At 35.2% G+C, this 16,768-nt stretch overlaps 1 protein-coding gene across 1 annotated transcript; it reads right to left on the bottom strand.

The window, feature by feature from the left end:
- Positions 1–1,286: 1,286 nt before the first annotated feature.
- LOC100368748 (ataxin-7-like protein 3) lies at positions 1,287–15,729 on the bottom strand. Its single transcript, XM_002738694.4, has 11 exons — positions 15,527–15,729; positions 13,002–13,108; positions 12,639–12,655; positions 11,925–12,093; positions 11,077–11,162; positions 8,866–8,943; positions 7,321–7,367; positions 6,790–6,899; positions 5,359–5,457; positions 4,217–4,356; positions 1,287–2,138 (listed from the first exon to the last, which is right to left on the bottom strand). Exons 1-11 carry the CDS (start codon positions 15,572–15,574, stop codon positions 2,041–2,043), a joined length of 999 nt encoding a protein of 332 aa, XP_002738740.2. The 5' UTR covers positions 15,575–15,729; the 3' UTR covers positions 1,287–2,040.
- Between the last annotated feature and the right edge of the window lie 1,039 nt (positions 15,730–16,768).

Here is a 16,768-nt window from a genome sequence, read left to right as displayed (position 1 = left end):
AACGACACGCCATGCCCATTTGTCGCATACGCAGGTGACGACTCCTCTGCTTTAACTGAAACATTGTCATTCCAAATAATTCCTCAAACCATCAAAACTTTTTTTCACTATTCATAATGTTCAACATGTTTCTCAGACAATTTGTCTGATTCCATATTTAGCTTTCCACATGGCAGTCGCATGTACTTCTTATTTTTGAGTTGTGTACTTCTTTATATGGATTCATTCTGGGTTTTTGCAACAGACGCACAACAAAGAAAACGTTCAAATATAGCGCCCTCTAGTGTTACAATGTTGTTATTCCAGAACAGATATATTAAATTTAATATACATATCAGTGTTTATTGATATTTTAAGGTTTTTTTTTTTCCCATTATTTACAAATTTACTATGTTTTTAATGTTCTACTTCATGTTGTTTCACTTCATCTATTTTAACCTGGGTGGTTATAGAAGTATTTCATCTAGTGTTTTATATCTTATTTAAGAATTTTTACTTGCTTTCCAAAGATTGTAAACTTTACATGTTATTTATTGTAATTGAATTAAAAAAAAAAAGTCTGAAAGGCTATTGTTCAATTGTTTTACTCCAACCCTATGGTAAACCATGCTTTTGAAAAAAAAAAAAAATGTTTTTGTGCCCGGCAACAGTTTTGTATGTGCAAGTTGTAAGTGCTTACATATAGTGCATTTTTGCCACAAGCCATATTCATGTTTTGGGACTACACAGATGACAGGGCTATGTTGCCATCTCTCTATCAAATGGCGATTTTATGCGCTATCCTGGTGTCAACCAGGCTCGGTTGAACACAAGCATCTGCGGACCTTAACCAAGGTTCCCTCAAAGTCGCATTCGTTAGTGAATGAATCTCGGCCAGTGGAATTGGCCTTCCCATTGAGTCTGTGGCACACTCACCCAGGGTAGGGGTTGACCCTTTAGATGTTCAGCCTGAGGTAATATTTGAACTTCGGTCTACTGATCACGAGTCTGATGCAACAACCACTACATGTGTATGCTACCAGTGATCGGTTACAATCAACAATGCTTGAAATCAAACTGCAGTAGCTTTTTCTATTAGAAAAATCCTAAAATGTCCTCTAAAAATCAGCACAACGTAGTTAAAGTACCAGTAGCTCTCCTTTCATAGCAAGTTTTTTGGTTGTAATTATCCTCCCACCTACTTTGTACATGTCATGGTGATAAGCATGTTATCAAATTGCTTTTAAGGTATGGCTATAGAGGGACGTAACAAACTGATCAATTGAAAGAAACTTTTGATGCGAATATTTAGCAAATACTTTTGCTGTTGCTTTTATTACAGTACACATATAGTTGAGACTTCAAGCAAAATTTTGCGAACAACACAACTTTGTTATTCTTGCAATAAAAATTAAATAAAGACAATAATATAGGGTTAGGCAACTGCGACAAACATCAAAGGAATGAAATGATGTTCCGTCTTATTTTACCATTAATTGATTATAAAGACATGTCCAAGATGCAGGTGGGCATGCATGCACGTCATAAGTCCCCCCTTTTTCAGACTGTCCAAACGGAGATTAAGAAAGTATACAACAATCTATGCAGAATGATGATCTACTAGCACATTCCTGGTATACAGCAGCATAATTTCAACAACAAAGCAAACAATGCCGATATTGCAATACATAAAATAATGAAAGAAATTAGAGGCACATACATTGTACATAAATGCATGCATTCTTGCTGCAGTATAAACACAAAAAGAACAAGGTAAGGAATAACAGCTGTGGTCAGACAAAATCATATACACAGCACATTCATTTGTTTGTGACTACGTAGATATTAAACAATATGACATCACTTCAAGGAGCTTCAATTTATTCTTTTAGAGATAAATACACATGCCAATAACCTAATATGCATGAATGCTAAGATTCGGAAACATGCTTCCAAATAATTTAATATTGTTTGTTTTCACTGCAAGCAGCCTTTTTATAAAGAAGTGAATATTTCAATAACAGTTTTATACAGGTCATAAGGTCAGAACAGATATTTTTTTCAGATTTCATTGTCATACTGCACCAGTGTAGAAGTCTTACTTTTCTTGTGTCTCTGTTGCTTGGATTTCTTGTATCTCTTTGCAGTACTGCTTGTACCTGAAAATAAACAAATATCAAAGAAAGCTTAATGCATAATGTAATATCTATGTACCAAGTTTCATTGAAATGCGATTAGAACAAAAAAACTATGAATTATTATTATTAGAGAATTAAAATGAACAAATTTCAACCCAAAATTAATTGGGCCTGTCTATTGTTCTAGAACATTTATATACCAAATTTTATTCAAATGTGATGATCAGTAATTGAGATATCAGTGTTAATTAATTATTTTAATTAGGTGATTAATAAGCATAAATATTTACTAAAAACTAATTGGGTCTCTGCATAGTCCTAGGTTCAGTGAAATGTAATAATGAATACTCTATAAATGTTTCATTAAAATCCAATTAGTGGTTCTATCAGTGGAACATTCATGGAAAAAAATAACTAATTATGCAAATTAGGTAATTAATATCCACAATTATTTATTCTAAAACTAATCAGGTCTCTGCACAGTCCTTAAGTAACTATGTACCAAGTTTCATTGAAATGTGATGATTACTACTTGAAATATCAAAAGCTGAAAATTAATTAATTATGCAAATTAGGTAATTAATATGTACTGATATTACACTAAAAACTATCAGGTCTGTGCAGTGTCCTATGATATCTATGCACCAAGTTTCATTGAAATGTGATGATTAGTACTTGAGATATCAGTGGAAAAAACCAAAAATTGATTAATCATTATGCAAATTAGGTAATTAATATTGCACAGATTTTTACCCAAAACTAATCAAATCTGCGCATTAGTTCGGAGCATCTATGTGCCAAGTTTCATCAAAATCCAATGAGTAGTTCTTTAGATATCAGTGGAACAATCATGGAACACCTAAAAATCAGCTAATTATCATGCAAATTAGGTAATTAATATGCATGGATTTTTACCAAAACCTGATAAAATCTGCGCATTGGCCCAGAGCATCTATGCACCAAGTTTTTTATCAAAAATCAATGTTTGGTTCTTGAGATATCAGTGGAACAGACACACACACAGACATACTAACTGCAAAGACTCCCTTTTTGTGCTTTGCACATGGGAGTCAATTACAATCATAGTAAGATAAAGTTTCACCAACTACATGTATGGTCATCACTATATTCATGCCCAGGGAATGCAAATAAGAGTCAATTACCAAATTAAATTTATTTCGGAATGATGTCATAAGCATGGTCAAACAGTGGGAAAAAAAAAGTCCCCTCTTGATAAATTCTATTTGCCAAGTTTCAGCTGAGATTGGTGTTGTTGATTGCCTGTAACTACATAAGCTGAATGAGTGAAGTAGAGTTTCAAATTTCGATTTTTTAATTAACACTAAGACACAAAAATTGTATCTTGGCTTTGTAACTACTTTGAACAAGCTTACATGTATGTCCAGAAAGTGGATGAGAACACATAAAAATAAAGCCAATATGGCTGCCAGTTCTACGATCATGCCAAGAGAGGAAAAGATGCAATCTAAAATTTAAGACATGCAAGCTATGCAAATTACAATCTGTTCAGTGCTTCCAGTATTGATCCATATAGGATATAATTAATGGTTGCTCAGAGTCAAATGGTTTAGAAATGTTTTGAAGTAATGCACATGGTGCTCTTGAAGTTTTAGGAAATCCATTTTTGGTAGAGGGAGATTGCACTGTAATGGACAACTGGATTTCACCATTTCACCAGCAATTTTGAGATATCTAAGGAGTCATACATGTATGAAAAACAGATATATGAACAAACAAACTCTAGTAACACTTTGTGCATTTTAAAAGGTGGTGGACATTATGCAGCACATGTTTGAATTTCATGTAAAATAAACAAAGTATTCTTATACACGTTGTGTACAATGTTATGAGCCCCATATATTCAACAAAACGTGTCATGACAATCACTGCCCTTTAACCCAAATCGAGTAGTCAGATATAGCATTTATAAAAAATATCAACCACCACCATTGTACGCCTACCGGTAGTAGAGCATGTCATCCCTGTTCCTAATATACTGTTATATGAGCTTGATTCCAACAACCAACATTGAATTCCATAGCTATGCATGTACTGAATAATGGAGGTCATGTACTTACTAGCAGTGGAGTTTGAATCAGCTGGTGATGGATTGGCTGAACTCCCCTCCCAATGAAGGACATCACGGAATGAATTTGCATTTTCTGAATCTTCGTAACCATCAATATCTACATGTATATCATCATTGTCGCCAAGGTTACTGAAAATAACAACAACATTGTCTTCAACAAAGTAGCAATAAGAATCTATTCAAACTTGAACAAATCGGTCCATTAGACAATGACTAACTATTTACTCATTTATGAAAGTATATGATTGGGTGTGGTTTTCACTGGGATCATCATTGTACACCAACCCTGGTTGTATGTGAGCATAAAATAAAGACACCTTCACCTTGAGTGTGACAGTATAACTGTATGTGCTGTCACATCTATGTTTTTATGTGAATGTATTGAACACACTGCTGTTAGTACCAGCAGATGTAGATTGGCATTTCTGGTCAATGACATAGTCCCTGTTTGTAGTTGACTGAATTACCATTCAAGAACACAATTTTATGTATGGTATTTTTCATAACCTTATACAACATCTGTCAACAAGAAATGATTAGGGAATATAAGAACAGGTAATGTTATGATCTGACTATACTAGTCCCAATTGTTCACTAGTGAACAAAACATCTGACTATCTTGAATCATATTGTAAAACACACAGACGTGCATATATAAACCAAGATTCATGATGTAAAGTTTGAATTCGATCAGTACACACACATGTAGGGTAATCCACAAGTCCCAATTTTGTGTCCAAACATTGACTATAAAACCAACATGACCACCAGTTACACATTTTGAAACAAATCATCCTTAGTGTATGGTCAAAGGTTAGTTTACATCACAGTGAATAACAAACAACATGACAAATTTTTGTTTTCTTTTGACGTGCATACAATATATGTATACCATTATGTCTTGTGCAACTATTTTGACAAGTCCAATACCGGTAAATGATGTCAGATGGATTGATGTAACTCTGAAAAACAAGTTACTGGGAGAACTAAAAACATTGAGAATTGACTTTTCTTATGTGTGTGATAATTAAACACTCGGATGTTCCATTCTGAAATGGCTCAGCAAATTAATGCAGTAGCTTACTAAGATATTACACATCTGATTTGAGGTGAGAAAGCAAATTGACTTACCCATCTGTTCTGACTCTTACTGCATCATGATATCCACCTAATAAGTAGGCTCTGACAGATCGTCTTTGCTCATCAGAATGTTGAGGACAGCGGTGGGATCTGAAACAAGTCATTGAAATCAAACGCCTCAGATAAGTTATTTAATGATTAGTTGAACATTTCTGATTACATGTACATATAACAACAATTTGTCAATATTGTCATAAACTGGACACTGGTGGTGCTATCACTGAAATATTATTCAGAAGTTCTTGGTTATTACAGGCTAGGAGGCATTTTGTAAAATCTTATTGTGAATATTATTGTGAATTTCTAGTGTCAATATTGCAATTGACAGGTAGCATTAGTGGTAGGGTAAAAAAAACGCAGATTATATACACTATATTAAAACAAGCCATGCATGACACAGTCCTCTTTAGTTATGAAATTTAAGGTACCGGTACATCTGTATATCTATGACATCAAATTTGAATTGAATTCGGCCATTTTGAATCAGATCGTCAAAGCAAAATATCTGTAAATCTATGACATGATGTATAATGAATATTTTGAACATAACCAGTCATGTCAGAGATATGGTAAGCAAATAACACCGAATAAACGGCAAGGTAAAGACTATGTCTAATTATAGTAAACACGTACTGCGTGCGTGACTCGAACCGGCGCTCGCGTACGGCACCTAATCGCCTAGCTTCATGACACTACACGTCTTCCCCTCGGCCACCGGGCATCCCCAAAAAAGGATGCTTAATAACCGAGCTTATTACATGCAGAGAACATGAAACCCGTCCACGCGATACGCGCCACACAGCATGGCCAGAATGCGGCAAAGGCCTTCAGATCTGGCTGTAGTAGGATGGTGAAAGTAATGGTACAGCATTGTAACAGTGAATAAGTACTGAGAAATAATTTTAAACTCATAGTTGCTGTCGACATAGGAAGTAAAGTAAGCAAATAACACCGAATAAACGGCAAGGTAAAGACTATGTCTAATTATAGTAAACACGTACTGCTAGCGTGACTCGAACCGGCGCTCGCGTACGGCACTAGAACCTCTTTCAATAAAAGAAAATGGCTGGCAGTCTGCCATTTTGAATCTGATCTGAAAAACAAAATGACGTGCATCACTTAAGGTCCCATATTGTCCAATGTATGCAACAAGTTTGAACAAAATCCATCTGTAAATATCTAAGATCCGGGTCCGGAATGCCAGAAATGCTTGATTTAGATGATTTTTCAACACAAAATCCTGAATCAGATCGTGAAACAAATTGATGTGCATATATATAATATTATGTATGATGTATGTGTGAAGTTTGAACGTAAATGGTCCAGATATGTCTAAGATATATGTTCGAATGAAAGCACACACAGAGGTCAATCCGTAGGTCCTTGTTTTCAGGTGGTGTTCGAAAAGGGACTAATAATTACCTGGTACACATTTTTTTGGTATGTTCGGATATAACACCACATGTACTCATCAATAGTTGTTTTCGTTCTTCCATTGATAATGCTTCATGTCCTGGTAGATACCCCGTAGACTATTAAAAATTAGATATGACAGAGTTAAAATATGAGTTTTGTTGCAGCTAGACTCTTTGTGTAAGGCCCAACATGTAATAACAGCATGAAATTACTATAATTATAAAAGAAAACTGACAAACCAACTTGGTACATTACACATACATTACACATACTGGTTATCGTAAAAACTTTCAGACTATTTAATAATTCATGAACCCAATTCATTTTAAAAAACTAAAAATTATCAAATGTATTCTTTTAATACACTTTGTTCAAAAAAATTTAAACTTGGATTTGTTTTCTAAGTTGTTAATGCATAACATGGCACAGAAATAACTATAAAGCAAATTTAAAAAAATATATATTAATTTTTTATTGGTACTATATCTGATACAATAATATCTAATATTTATTATCTGTATTAAGATTATTCCATACCTTGTAACTTACAACACTAGACTCTGAATGTACACTGTTGGTATCACCTTAAATAATGAAAGAAACATTCATTCTCATTTGGGTAATAATAACCAGCCCACTAGTAAATGGAACCTTTGCAGGTTTCTATGTCAAATGACATTTTTGTCTGAATACCGGTACATCATTATTATCGACCATTTTGTCGTCCTTATCGTATTTGAAGCTGTTTGTGATAAATCAACTAAGATAATCCTCCAAGTACCCATTTGATACAACACCAAGGATTTGAGGGGAAATGTTTGATTATAGTACCGTGAATTCCTCAAAATGTGCAGTCTCTTTGTACAAATTTGGGTAAATATGAGCCATTGACAATGTCTGGCATAATAAGACTCAAATCCACAAGTTGAACATTAGTAACAACAAATTATCCAGAAATGTTTTGCTTGAATATGTTGTGTAAAACATTAAAAAAAAACATTGTAAATTGTAGCCAATATGATTCCTGTTCAATAAATATTTATTTGTTTTAAAAACAGGAGGGGTACCCAGACAAATAACAGCGCAATTTACTTACACCATGGAGCTAAAAAAAGAAGGAGAGAGGACCCTATTGTCTTTCCTGTGTACCACGTTAGTTGGTTCTTGTTTGCTTAGCCAAAAGATAAACAATCTCTTCCCTGTTGTCTGTTTAATCCCTTCTAATTGGATTACGTGATTCGTGTATATTCGGAACGCATTCGGTATTCACCGGCACACTGTGTGCAAAGGCCTCTGGGACGGAGAGCGCGATTAGAGTTGACTGCGCATGCGCACAGTAACAAACAGTACAGTAATCTTCCAACCTAGCGGCGAACCATCGATAAATGAAATGCGATCTTTACCGATCACTGGACGTCGCTCGCAGAAAATGAAAATAGAGTCTAAAAGCCAACTTCACAATGATAATAAATCAAGTTGAACTGTTTTGCAAATGTTTGTGGAAAATTTGGTAATCAAGCCTCGAAAATCGTCAACTCACGTAGCACAAAAATGTTGTAAATTGACGCCAATTCTTGAATAATCGTCCGACTGTTGTGCTTCCGGTCTTCAAATACGCAGAATGACCTAATGCACCAATCACACGCCACTGCGCATACGCAGTGACCTTATTTGTTAACTGCGCATTCAATTTTATGAGAGGGGCGTACATCTCACTTGAAATACAGGACTACGGCACGTCTCACTGTGCAAACATACACCAGCTATCGTGGATTTCCATAGAACGAAATTCAATGGGTTTAATTGGATAATCTGGGCGTGAAACAAAGGGAGTTTATTGGCTTATATTGCGTCCTCTCTCCTTTTTTTAGCTCCATGCTTACACATTCACAATTTACCCATGGCAAGTTCAATGAGTTTATATGTACACATTGCAGACACACAATAATGAGCTGTTATGTCGCAAGCAGCTGGATTAATTTGAAACTTGAAGATATTAAAAAATCAGTTTTTAAATCAAATTAACAAAATATGTCAACTTTAAGGCAATTACAATATTTTGTATACTATACAAACACATACCATTTTTATTTTTTCCTGACTTTGTAGCTCGTCTTGGTGAATTAACCATCTTTTCTTTCTTAAGTTTCTTTGATGGATCTAAAAAAAAATGAAATAATAAAATCCTGTGGGTCAGTTAAACAGTATATGCTTGCGCGTAATCTGTCATTATTTTTTTACTGCTGCTGAGCCAGTCTACTCAATTCCTAGTGTGGTCCACATGATAAAATAAAATGTGTGATGCAAATGTGATAAATGCACAATCTGAAAGTGATAGTACCTCCTGTAAATGTGCGTATATTTGTGACAATTTGAATAAAAGTTGTATTTACTGTATGCTCAGGTAACCAGTCACACCAAGATAGAGAAATGTGTTTATTACTGTACTTATCTGGGTAAGAGCCCATGCCTGGGCAAACGCCCCCCCCCCCCTTTTGACACATTAAAAAAGTTGAGGTCATATTCGGGCACATGCCCAGGGGGTCTTTTTCTACAAAAAAAATATAAAAAAAACTATGTCCTATTCGTTGACTGTGGTTGTATTAACAGTTGACTTTCTTGAAGTCTGTTGTGATACTTATAAAAATTTTTAATTGCGTAAAACAGGGGGTGAATGCAAAATAGCTGCGACAGCTTTCTGCCTTCAAGCAAATCATATAAGGAGCCTGAGAGCCGCTAAGCAAGTGTCGCACTCGTTCGGCTTTAGCGTAGTCGACAATGAAACCAATGTTGCAATATTGTAGCAACCCGTACCTGGGAGAGTGGTTGAAATCACGTTATTTTGGCTTTATAAAATATTTTGTAGCAGCTTGCGAATTCATAACTGGGGCCAGCAATTTTGCAATGTCACGTCGAAAACTGCCAACTTTTTTACCATCTTTCATCACCGGTATTGCATTTCTGTCATGAAAACTATTCTTCTGTCGTTGGATAAAAAAAACTTCCTATTTCAAGTCCATCGCGATATCCATATAGTGAGACATTCCAATCACTGGAACTTGCTGAATGATAACCTACACCGTGATTGATAAGCATCGAGTTTGATAAGGAAGCAATGTCACGATTTGACCTTTATGATGAAATACTACCGTAAAATCTGTATTAGAAGCCGCATCCCTAATAGAAGTCGCACACACTCTTTTAAAATAATTGAGAACAAAAAATTCCTCATTTCTCATATGTGTAGATGCTCTAATAGAAGCCGCATTTCCCTCTGTTGCATTGTACCATTTCAATAGAAGATGCAGCTTCTAATACAGATTTTACAGTAGTAGTGATGTCATTCTTAGCCAATCAGTAAAGCAGATGCATAAAGGTCAAAGATGATTGTTAGACTGTAAACAAAAGCATCGTGTGCCACCGCAACAGAGCGACCCCATTTTTCTTGTTTCTTTAATATGATTAGACATGAATGAAAAGTGCCAAGCTGACAGACTGCGAAAATCCGTGGATTAAAAGTTCTATTAAAATCCAAATTGTGTTGGAATAAGTTGTAGCGATTTTGTTCGACTGCTACAATGACGCCGACTTGGACTTTGAGGGTTTTGAGTTTGACGAAGATGGCAATGAACGTACAAATAAAGATCTGAGAAGTTTTTTTCAAACAGCTATGAATTTTTATAATTTTTACTGTGTAAATTTGTAAATTATTATTGATCTTGTATGACAGTTGATTCGTAATTTGTCGAGACCGGAAATCATTTTACGCAGTTTAACCCCTGACATTTTAATTCATTTTGAGTTTACGCGTATTGTTTGTCGGCGGGAAAATCCTAATTCAAATGATTCCTTACTGTCGATTTTTATTATTTCTGGTTTATTTGTCACATTATAAGCAATACATTATTTTTGTTTTACTTCTAGTGTTGCATATTGTTCATTTATTTTCGTTGCATGTTTTCATTTGCCGTTCTATTCCCTGCCGCAGTTCGATCTGCGTGTTGTCAATTTTCGCGAATTTTCGTTTTTTTGCCGGGAATCTCCTGGCAAACGCCCACCCCTTCTTTTTGGCAATTTTCCTTGTTTAGGACCCTGGGCTTATACCCGAATAAATACGGTAACAAATTCTAGAATTTAATCAACATGCATTGCAATATTGTGCATGCAGACCGAAGGTACATTGTAAGTACTAACTACACCCTCTGTACATGCTTACTTACATTAATGACATCATTACTTGCATACTCTCATATAAACCAACATAACTATTTATAATAACATAAAAACACTTACAATTTTTTTTGTCATTTAACGGCCAATCTGTCTCTTCATTTTCATCATCATTTTCGCTATCAACTTTACCACTATTGGCTATAAGTCTGAAAAGTCAACAGTGAAAAATGGATATTCTGAGCATTTTTTTTCCCCAAAGTCATTCTTTTTTTCCTGGCCGACGTCCCACAGCATACGAGGAAACTAGATGACTACTTATTGTCCTCAAGGCTATTCAACAGGTGTACAGTATTTGTTTATTACAAGTGCATCCTTAATAGAGGCACATGAAAGCCAAAATGTGTTTTGGCCAGATTTTATGTAAACCAACTCACACTATTTACACAAACCAGCTTAACACTTTGTCTGCTGACACTGTTATACACTAGCGGAGAAGACTTTCAACAGGCAATGTATTACTGTAAAAGAATTAATTATTCACTGGGTTTTAATTTTGCTTATTTCGCTGACTTGAAAATGTGCTAAAATAAAACCCAGTGAATATGTAAAATTGAGTATAGAACACATTATCTGAATGATAAAACAATGATTTTAAAACTCACTAAATACATGCATGCCTAAAATGGTAAATCAGCAAAATTTAAACCCAGTGAAAATTAGTCATTTTATAGTAATAGGTCAAATACAGTACGAATACACTGTATATTCAACACAATTGTATTTAAAACATAGTTGCCTATGATAAGGGTTTATACTGCTTGTCTTATGGAAGGACAAATGAAAACAGAATTGAAAGCTTGTTGTGTGTTGGATTAATACATTGCATATGCTGTAACTGAACGCTATTGATTACATGAAGTAATATATTTGCATGAAACTTATGACATTAAGGGAAAGTGTACACATACCTTCTATTAGCTATTCTACTGCTATTGCGCCCCATTCCCATACATTTTTCTAGATGTGGTGCAAATCGGGATGCTGTTAGTGTCCTATTACAATTAGGACATATACACTCCACTGGTTTCTTTAAAGGCACTTGACCGAATACATCAAGACCAGTTTTCTCAACGATTTCTGTATGTGTAAAACACACCAGTTAAATGGGAATACATTCTACAGTCCCTTAAAAATTACAAAATCTAAGTGTTATTGAAACTTTACAATACAATACAATAATGGTAAGCGTTTTGCTTGTGGGAGTTGGAAGAAAGATGCGAATTCCTGCAATCAATCATGTGACAAAAATGCTGTATATCATTTTTGTAATTAGGTAATTTAAGAGTATGAGAAGAACTTCTAAAAATCACTGAATTCATGACTTAAGAATCAACGTTCACTACTCCAAAATTTTACTGACTCAATGTATTTGTCATTAAATTTGTCGCCCCCTTGAAAAAATGTTTCAAGATGAAACCCTTTGTGTCAGCAAAATTTGCCCCACAAAATGTAGAAAATAGCATTTCAGAGGGTCTAGATTTTAAAGGGGGCAGCCCCCTCAGTAAGGTCGTGCCTTTGCGATGGTGAGCAGAGACCAGCCCCCCCACCCCAATGCAAAATTTCTTGCTGCCACCACCTCTAATAATATATAAAAACTTTCTACTTTGTCCGGTCCCACTTACCATATTGTTTCATTGTTCTTCACACATGACCAGACATAGAAATAAAAGAAATAGAATGTAATTAGCAAATGCACATGCACATGCTATATATAGTATATAGTAATTCATTTTTTTTTCAGGAAATAAAAGTTTAATATCTTCATTCATTGTACAGTTCAAACAAGTGACATAAAATAAGCAAGTTTTGGTAAATTGCTAGCAGTCTTTAGATCACTTTGAAGGATGAGAAAATATCAACCTAGTATTACCAACTCTGGTTTTTCTCAAAAAATTTGTAAAAAGACTGTGACACTTTGAGCAGAGGAGTCCTAATTAAAGTAGAATGTGTCTGATTAACAAGACTATCATTTCAACATAACTTACTCTTCATCGACATCATCATGGAAAAATGAACCAGTTTTACAAGATCGATGGAATTCAAAACATAATCCAAGAGTCAAATCATCAATTAGTTCAAAGAATACAGCCTCCTGAAATATAGAAATAAATACATGATAGTTCCCAATCATTACAAAGTAGGTGTGTGAGATTTCCCATGGTGCATTTCACTTACATGCATGCCCAAGTTTCCTTTTGTTTTTTACACCATTCATAAAGGCATAGAATTTTTTTCATATAAATATTTAAAATGTTTTATAAATCCAAATAGTTGGTTTTAATAAAAAAATGATAAAATAACACATAAATCATTTAATCATTGTAGGAAACCTGCAAAGACTCGTGGGTAATTAATGACCATTATTGCATACATGTATGTGATATGGTATTCATAGTACATGCTTGTTCAATAATAATAGTATTTGCTGCAAAAATATACAGATAAAATAGTCCCTTCAACTTTAATTGCCATGGTGCATTTTGACTTTTCATTTATATTGTTTTAATGTTATGGTTACGCATATTTGAATGATAAAACCCCAAGAATCAGAGAACAGGGGAGCAGCGCCCTCATGCCATGCTCATGAGTCCCCTCACCCTGGGGAGCTGATCCTCTGGCAACCATAAATTCTGATTGACCAGGGATCACATGTGGCCACAGTCTTCAACTGTGACGTGTCTGATAGTAGTTTTTGCCCCAAGGAAGCTATAGAATGCTCCATTTTAACTTAGAATTATCAAAAACTCCACACCCTAGTAGGGAGAACCCTATCTACCCCACTTGGTGGCACCGCTGAATTGCAGTGCTCCCTCTTGCAGTTTTTTTCTAGAAAAATCCCTGTCGCACAAACAAGATTATCAAAAGCCATGAAATGAAGGGTAATAAGATCAGTATTTTCACAGGAAATGATGCAAATATGTCGTGTTCACAATTGGGTGCTTGCATTTGGGTAATGTTTTTAATGCCAAACTACGCATAACTTGTGTTTGTTTTCTCTAGAAATTTTTCTTTTTCATTGCTAACTCAACGACGTGTGCGTGTCTGCCAACATTTGCATATGCATAGTAAGGGAAGCCACATTAACCAAAGTATTGGATGAAGTGGTTGTGACGTACTTTCTTAGTGGTTTTTGTAAAGTCTGGGAACATAATTATGTAATAATAACAGAATATATCATAGCTGATTTACACAGAACACGTCATCCTTATAGCGGGGTTACAAGTGAGGTCAATTCACTCAAGACCATACTATAAATTGTAACCAGTCTTCTAAATGAATGAATCATTTAGAATATTGATATATTACTGTAACAGTAAATTTATGCAATTATTTTTTTTTTACAATAATGTATTGGTGACATGTGAAAGCGCAGGATATTTTTAAAAATTTTATTTATTTGTTTTCTACATAAAAATTTGGAATCACTGTACAAAGCCTGCAGCCCTTTCAGCTATCTTTACCCTGGGTTGTTCACAGGACGCCTCATGCTTACAGGCTTTAGAATAGACCATTTTCCGTTCACTGCGAGAATCACGCGTTATGCGTGAAATCGAACGTAAAAACAGGACAAACAAAGGTCATAGCGTCGTAGTCGCGTCAAACTTCACGTGGGATTCGACAAGCGCGAATGTATTTCGGGGACATTTCCATGCTTAATAATGTGCTGTCCACATTTGATGATAGGCAATTTCGATTAAGTAAGGGTATTCGGAAGCAATATTCCACTGTCGAAGATCGGCCGGTTAATGTAAGCTACGAAATAAAGAAATTCTAGTTCAAAATCAAATCGTTCGATTTTTGCGGCAGACGTTCGACGCACGTCTTTCATGCATCTCGCGAGATCTCGCAAATGTACGGAAAATCACCTATTGTTGTTGGTCTAAATGATATTTTGGATAGAGTAGTAAAACTTTATCTTCAATCTTTGAAATTTATAAATATTTATAAAGTTGGAAAAAATGCTTTTGTTGTGCTGAGAGTACTAGTATTATAATTTATTTTCAGGTAGTTTATTAGTTTGTTCTTATCATTATTTATAGTTGCTCTTACTGGGCTCTCTGATGTGATAATCAAAAGTTCAAATAATGTCCATTTTGTTTGACGAATCTGAATTTAAGAAAACAAACAAATACATGCTCAGTGATGGCAATGCGAACATGCATTTGCCAGCATTTTATTTTGTTCAATTGGATTTACACACTTATTAGGCAGACCTTTCACAAACATATTTCTGCTATTATTATCCATAAACTGTGCGAGCATGGAGCAAAGTGAACAACGTACCGTCTGACACGACAAAAGCTTTATAGAAAAAATGCAGTGAATTTGGGTTAAAATGTCTTAAACCAGTTGGTTACATGCAAACTAGAAAGCAATGACATAGTCGTACAACTTCTGCCAAGTAAATGTCATAAGAAGACGACATTCTGTCATTGTCAAGTACTTTGACAATGGAATTGCTCGCACAGCTGAATGAATGTCACTCGCCGCCGACTGGGTGCTCACTCACCTGTAGTTCGGCGTCGTTTTCTAGGCTACTGCCGACCAAACTTGTCATTTTCTCGGGAATCGTTCAGAATTTATTATACTAATCTTGAAAATCGAAATGCACAGATTCAGACGGTTCATTCTCACCCGTTCCGTTTTTGTTTTGTTTTGCTTTGCCTTCTCGCGAATGAGGTCAAGCTGTATGTTTGTTATTTAATTTCTCTGAAGATGCGCCCTCTCAGGTTCAACTATTTGCTTCTTCATAGAATTCTGTTATAACTTAGTGTATATATATAGAGAGGGGTGGGTGATTGTGAGGATGTGATGAGGGAAAGCTCCGAATAACCAAATTGTTATTGCGTTAATTTGAGCGTATTCTTAAATCTATAACTGTGCTTTTGGTGTGCTCCCGTATTACAGTTTGACGCCGGGGTCACTGGTTTAAAATGTGATACAAATGTGAAAAGTATTTCGCAGTGAGCGAATCTTGACTCATTTCTCAAGTTCTCCACCTCAGTTGCGATTTTTCTCCCTTGTGCGAATATTTATTTGTTCGCATGGACCCCTTTCTTCTTCATCTAGGAAGCGAACAAGTGGAACATCGCAACTCAAATATGATAGCGGCGAAAATATAGCCCTCCATGATGCTGGTTCAGACATCTAATCAATTACGCCTTCAAACCTCGTCAAATCGGACTGCTCGTCTGCCCAGCAGGCAAACCTACCAACGAGTTAATTAATTGATTCGCTTGTTAGACAAGTAGTCTTGTTGGATAAGGTTCGAGAGCAACTGGTTTTTACATCTGAACTAGCAAGTGGTGAGCGGCAATGGATGAAAGTTTATCGCGACGGTCCACATCATCACTGGCGAAAAAAGGTACCTGCGAACAAATAAAGATACATGGATATATATATGGATATAAGTTTGGAGAGGTTATTCATAATTTATTCATTGAATATTGACATGTTTTGTAGTAAAAACATCACAAGGCACATTTTAACTCAATTTATAAAGTGCACAAAAACAGCACAGCGAAGAGATTAGTCAAAACATACAACTTTAATGAATAGCTTAACTTTCTCTAATGTATGGAGTACATGTATGAGAAAGGATACCTCAAAACATGAACCACTTGAAGATAAAGTAATGTTCTGTAGCATAATGATATTTATTTCGCGGGCCTTTGATAAAGTATGAAGGAATGTACTTGTATATTATTAAACTAATGAATATTAATACCTGTTGAAAGATATATGAAGTAAC

The sequence above is a fragment of the Saccoglossus kowalevskii genome, chromosome 13, assembly GCF_978046115.1.
Source record: "Saccoglossus kowalevskii chromosome 13, keSacKowa6.1, whole genome shotgun sequence".
In the NCBI taxonomy this organism is placed as follows: domain Eukaryota; kingdom Metazoa; phylum Hemichordata; class Enteropneusta; family Harrimaniidae; genus Saccoglossus; species Saccoglossus kowalevskii.
The sequence above is the reverse complement of the archived record's forward strand: the minus strand, read 5'-3'. Positions and strand labels throughout refer to the sequence as shown.

What these genes read in the sequence shown, in the direction of transcription:
- LOC100368748 (XM_002738694.4), bottom strand. Translation starts at nt 15,574, where the DNA reads ATGACAAGTTTGGTCGGCAGTAGCCTAGAAAACGACGCCGAACTACAG. An exon ending in AAAACGACGCCGAACTACAG is followed by an intron (nt 13,109 to 15,526) that starts GTGAGTGAGCAC and finishes TCTATATTTCAG; the next exon opens with GAGGCTGTATTCTTTGAACT. An exon ending in GTCAGGAAAAAATAAAAATG is followed by an intron (nt 7,368 to 8,865) that starts GTATGTGTTTGT and finishes TCATTATTTAAG; the next exon opens with GTGATACCAACAGTGTACAT.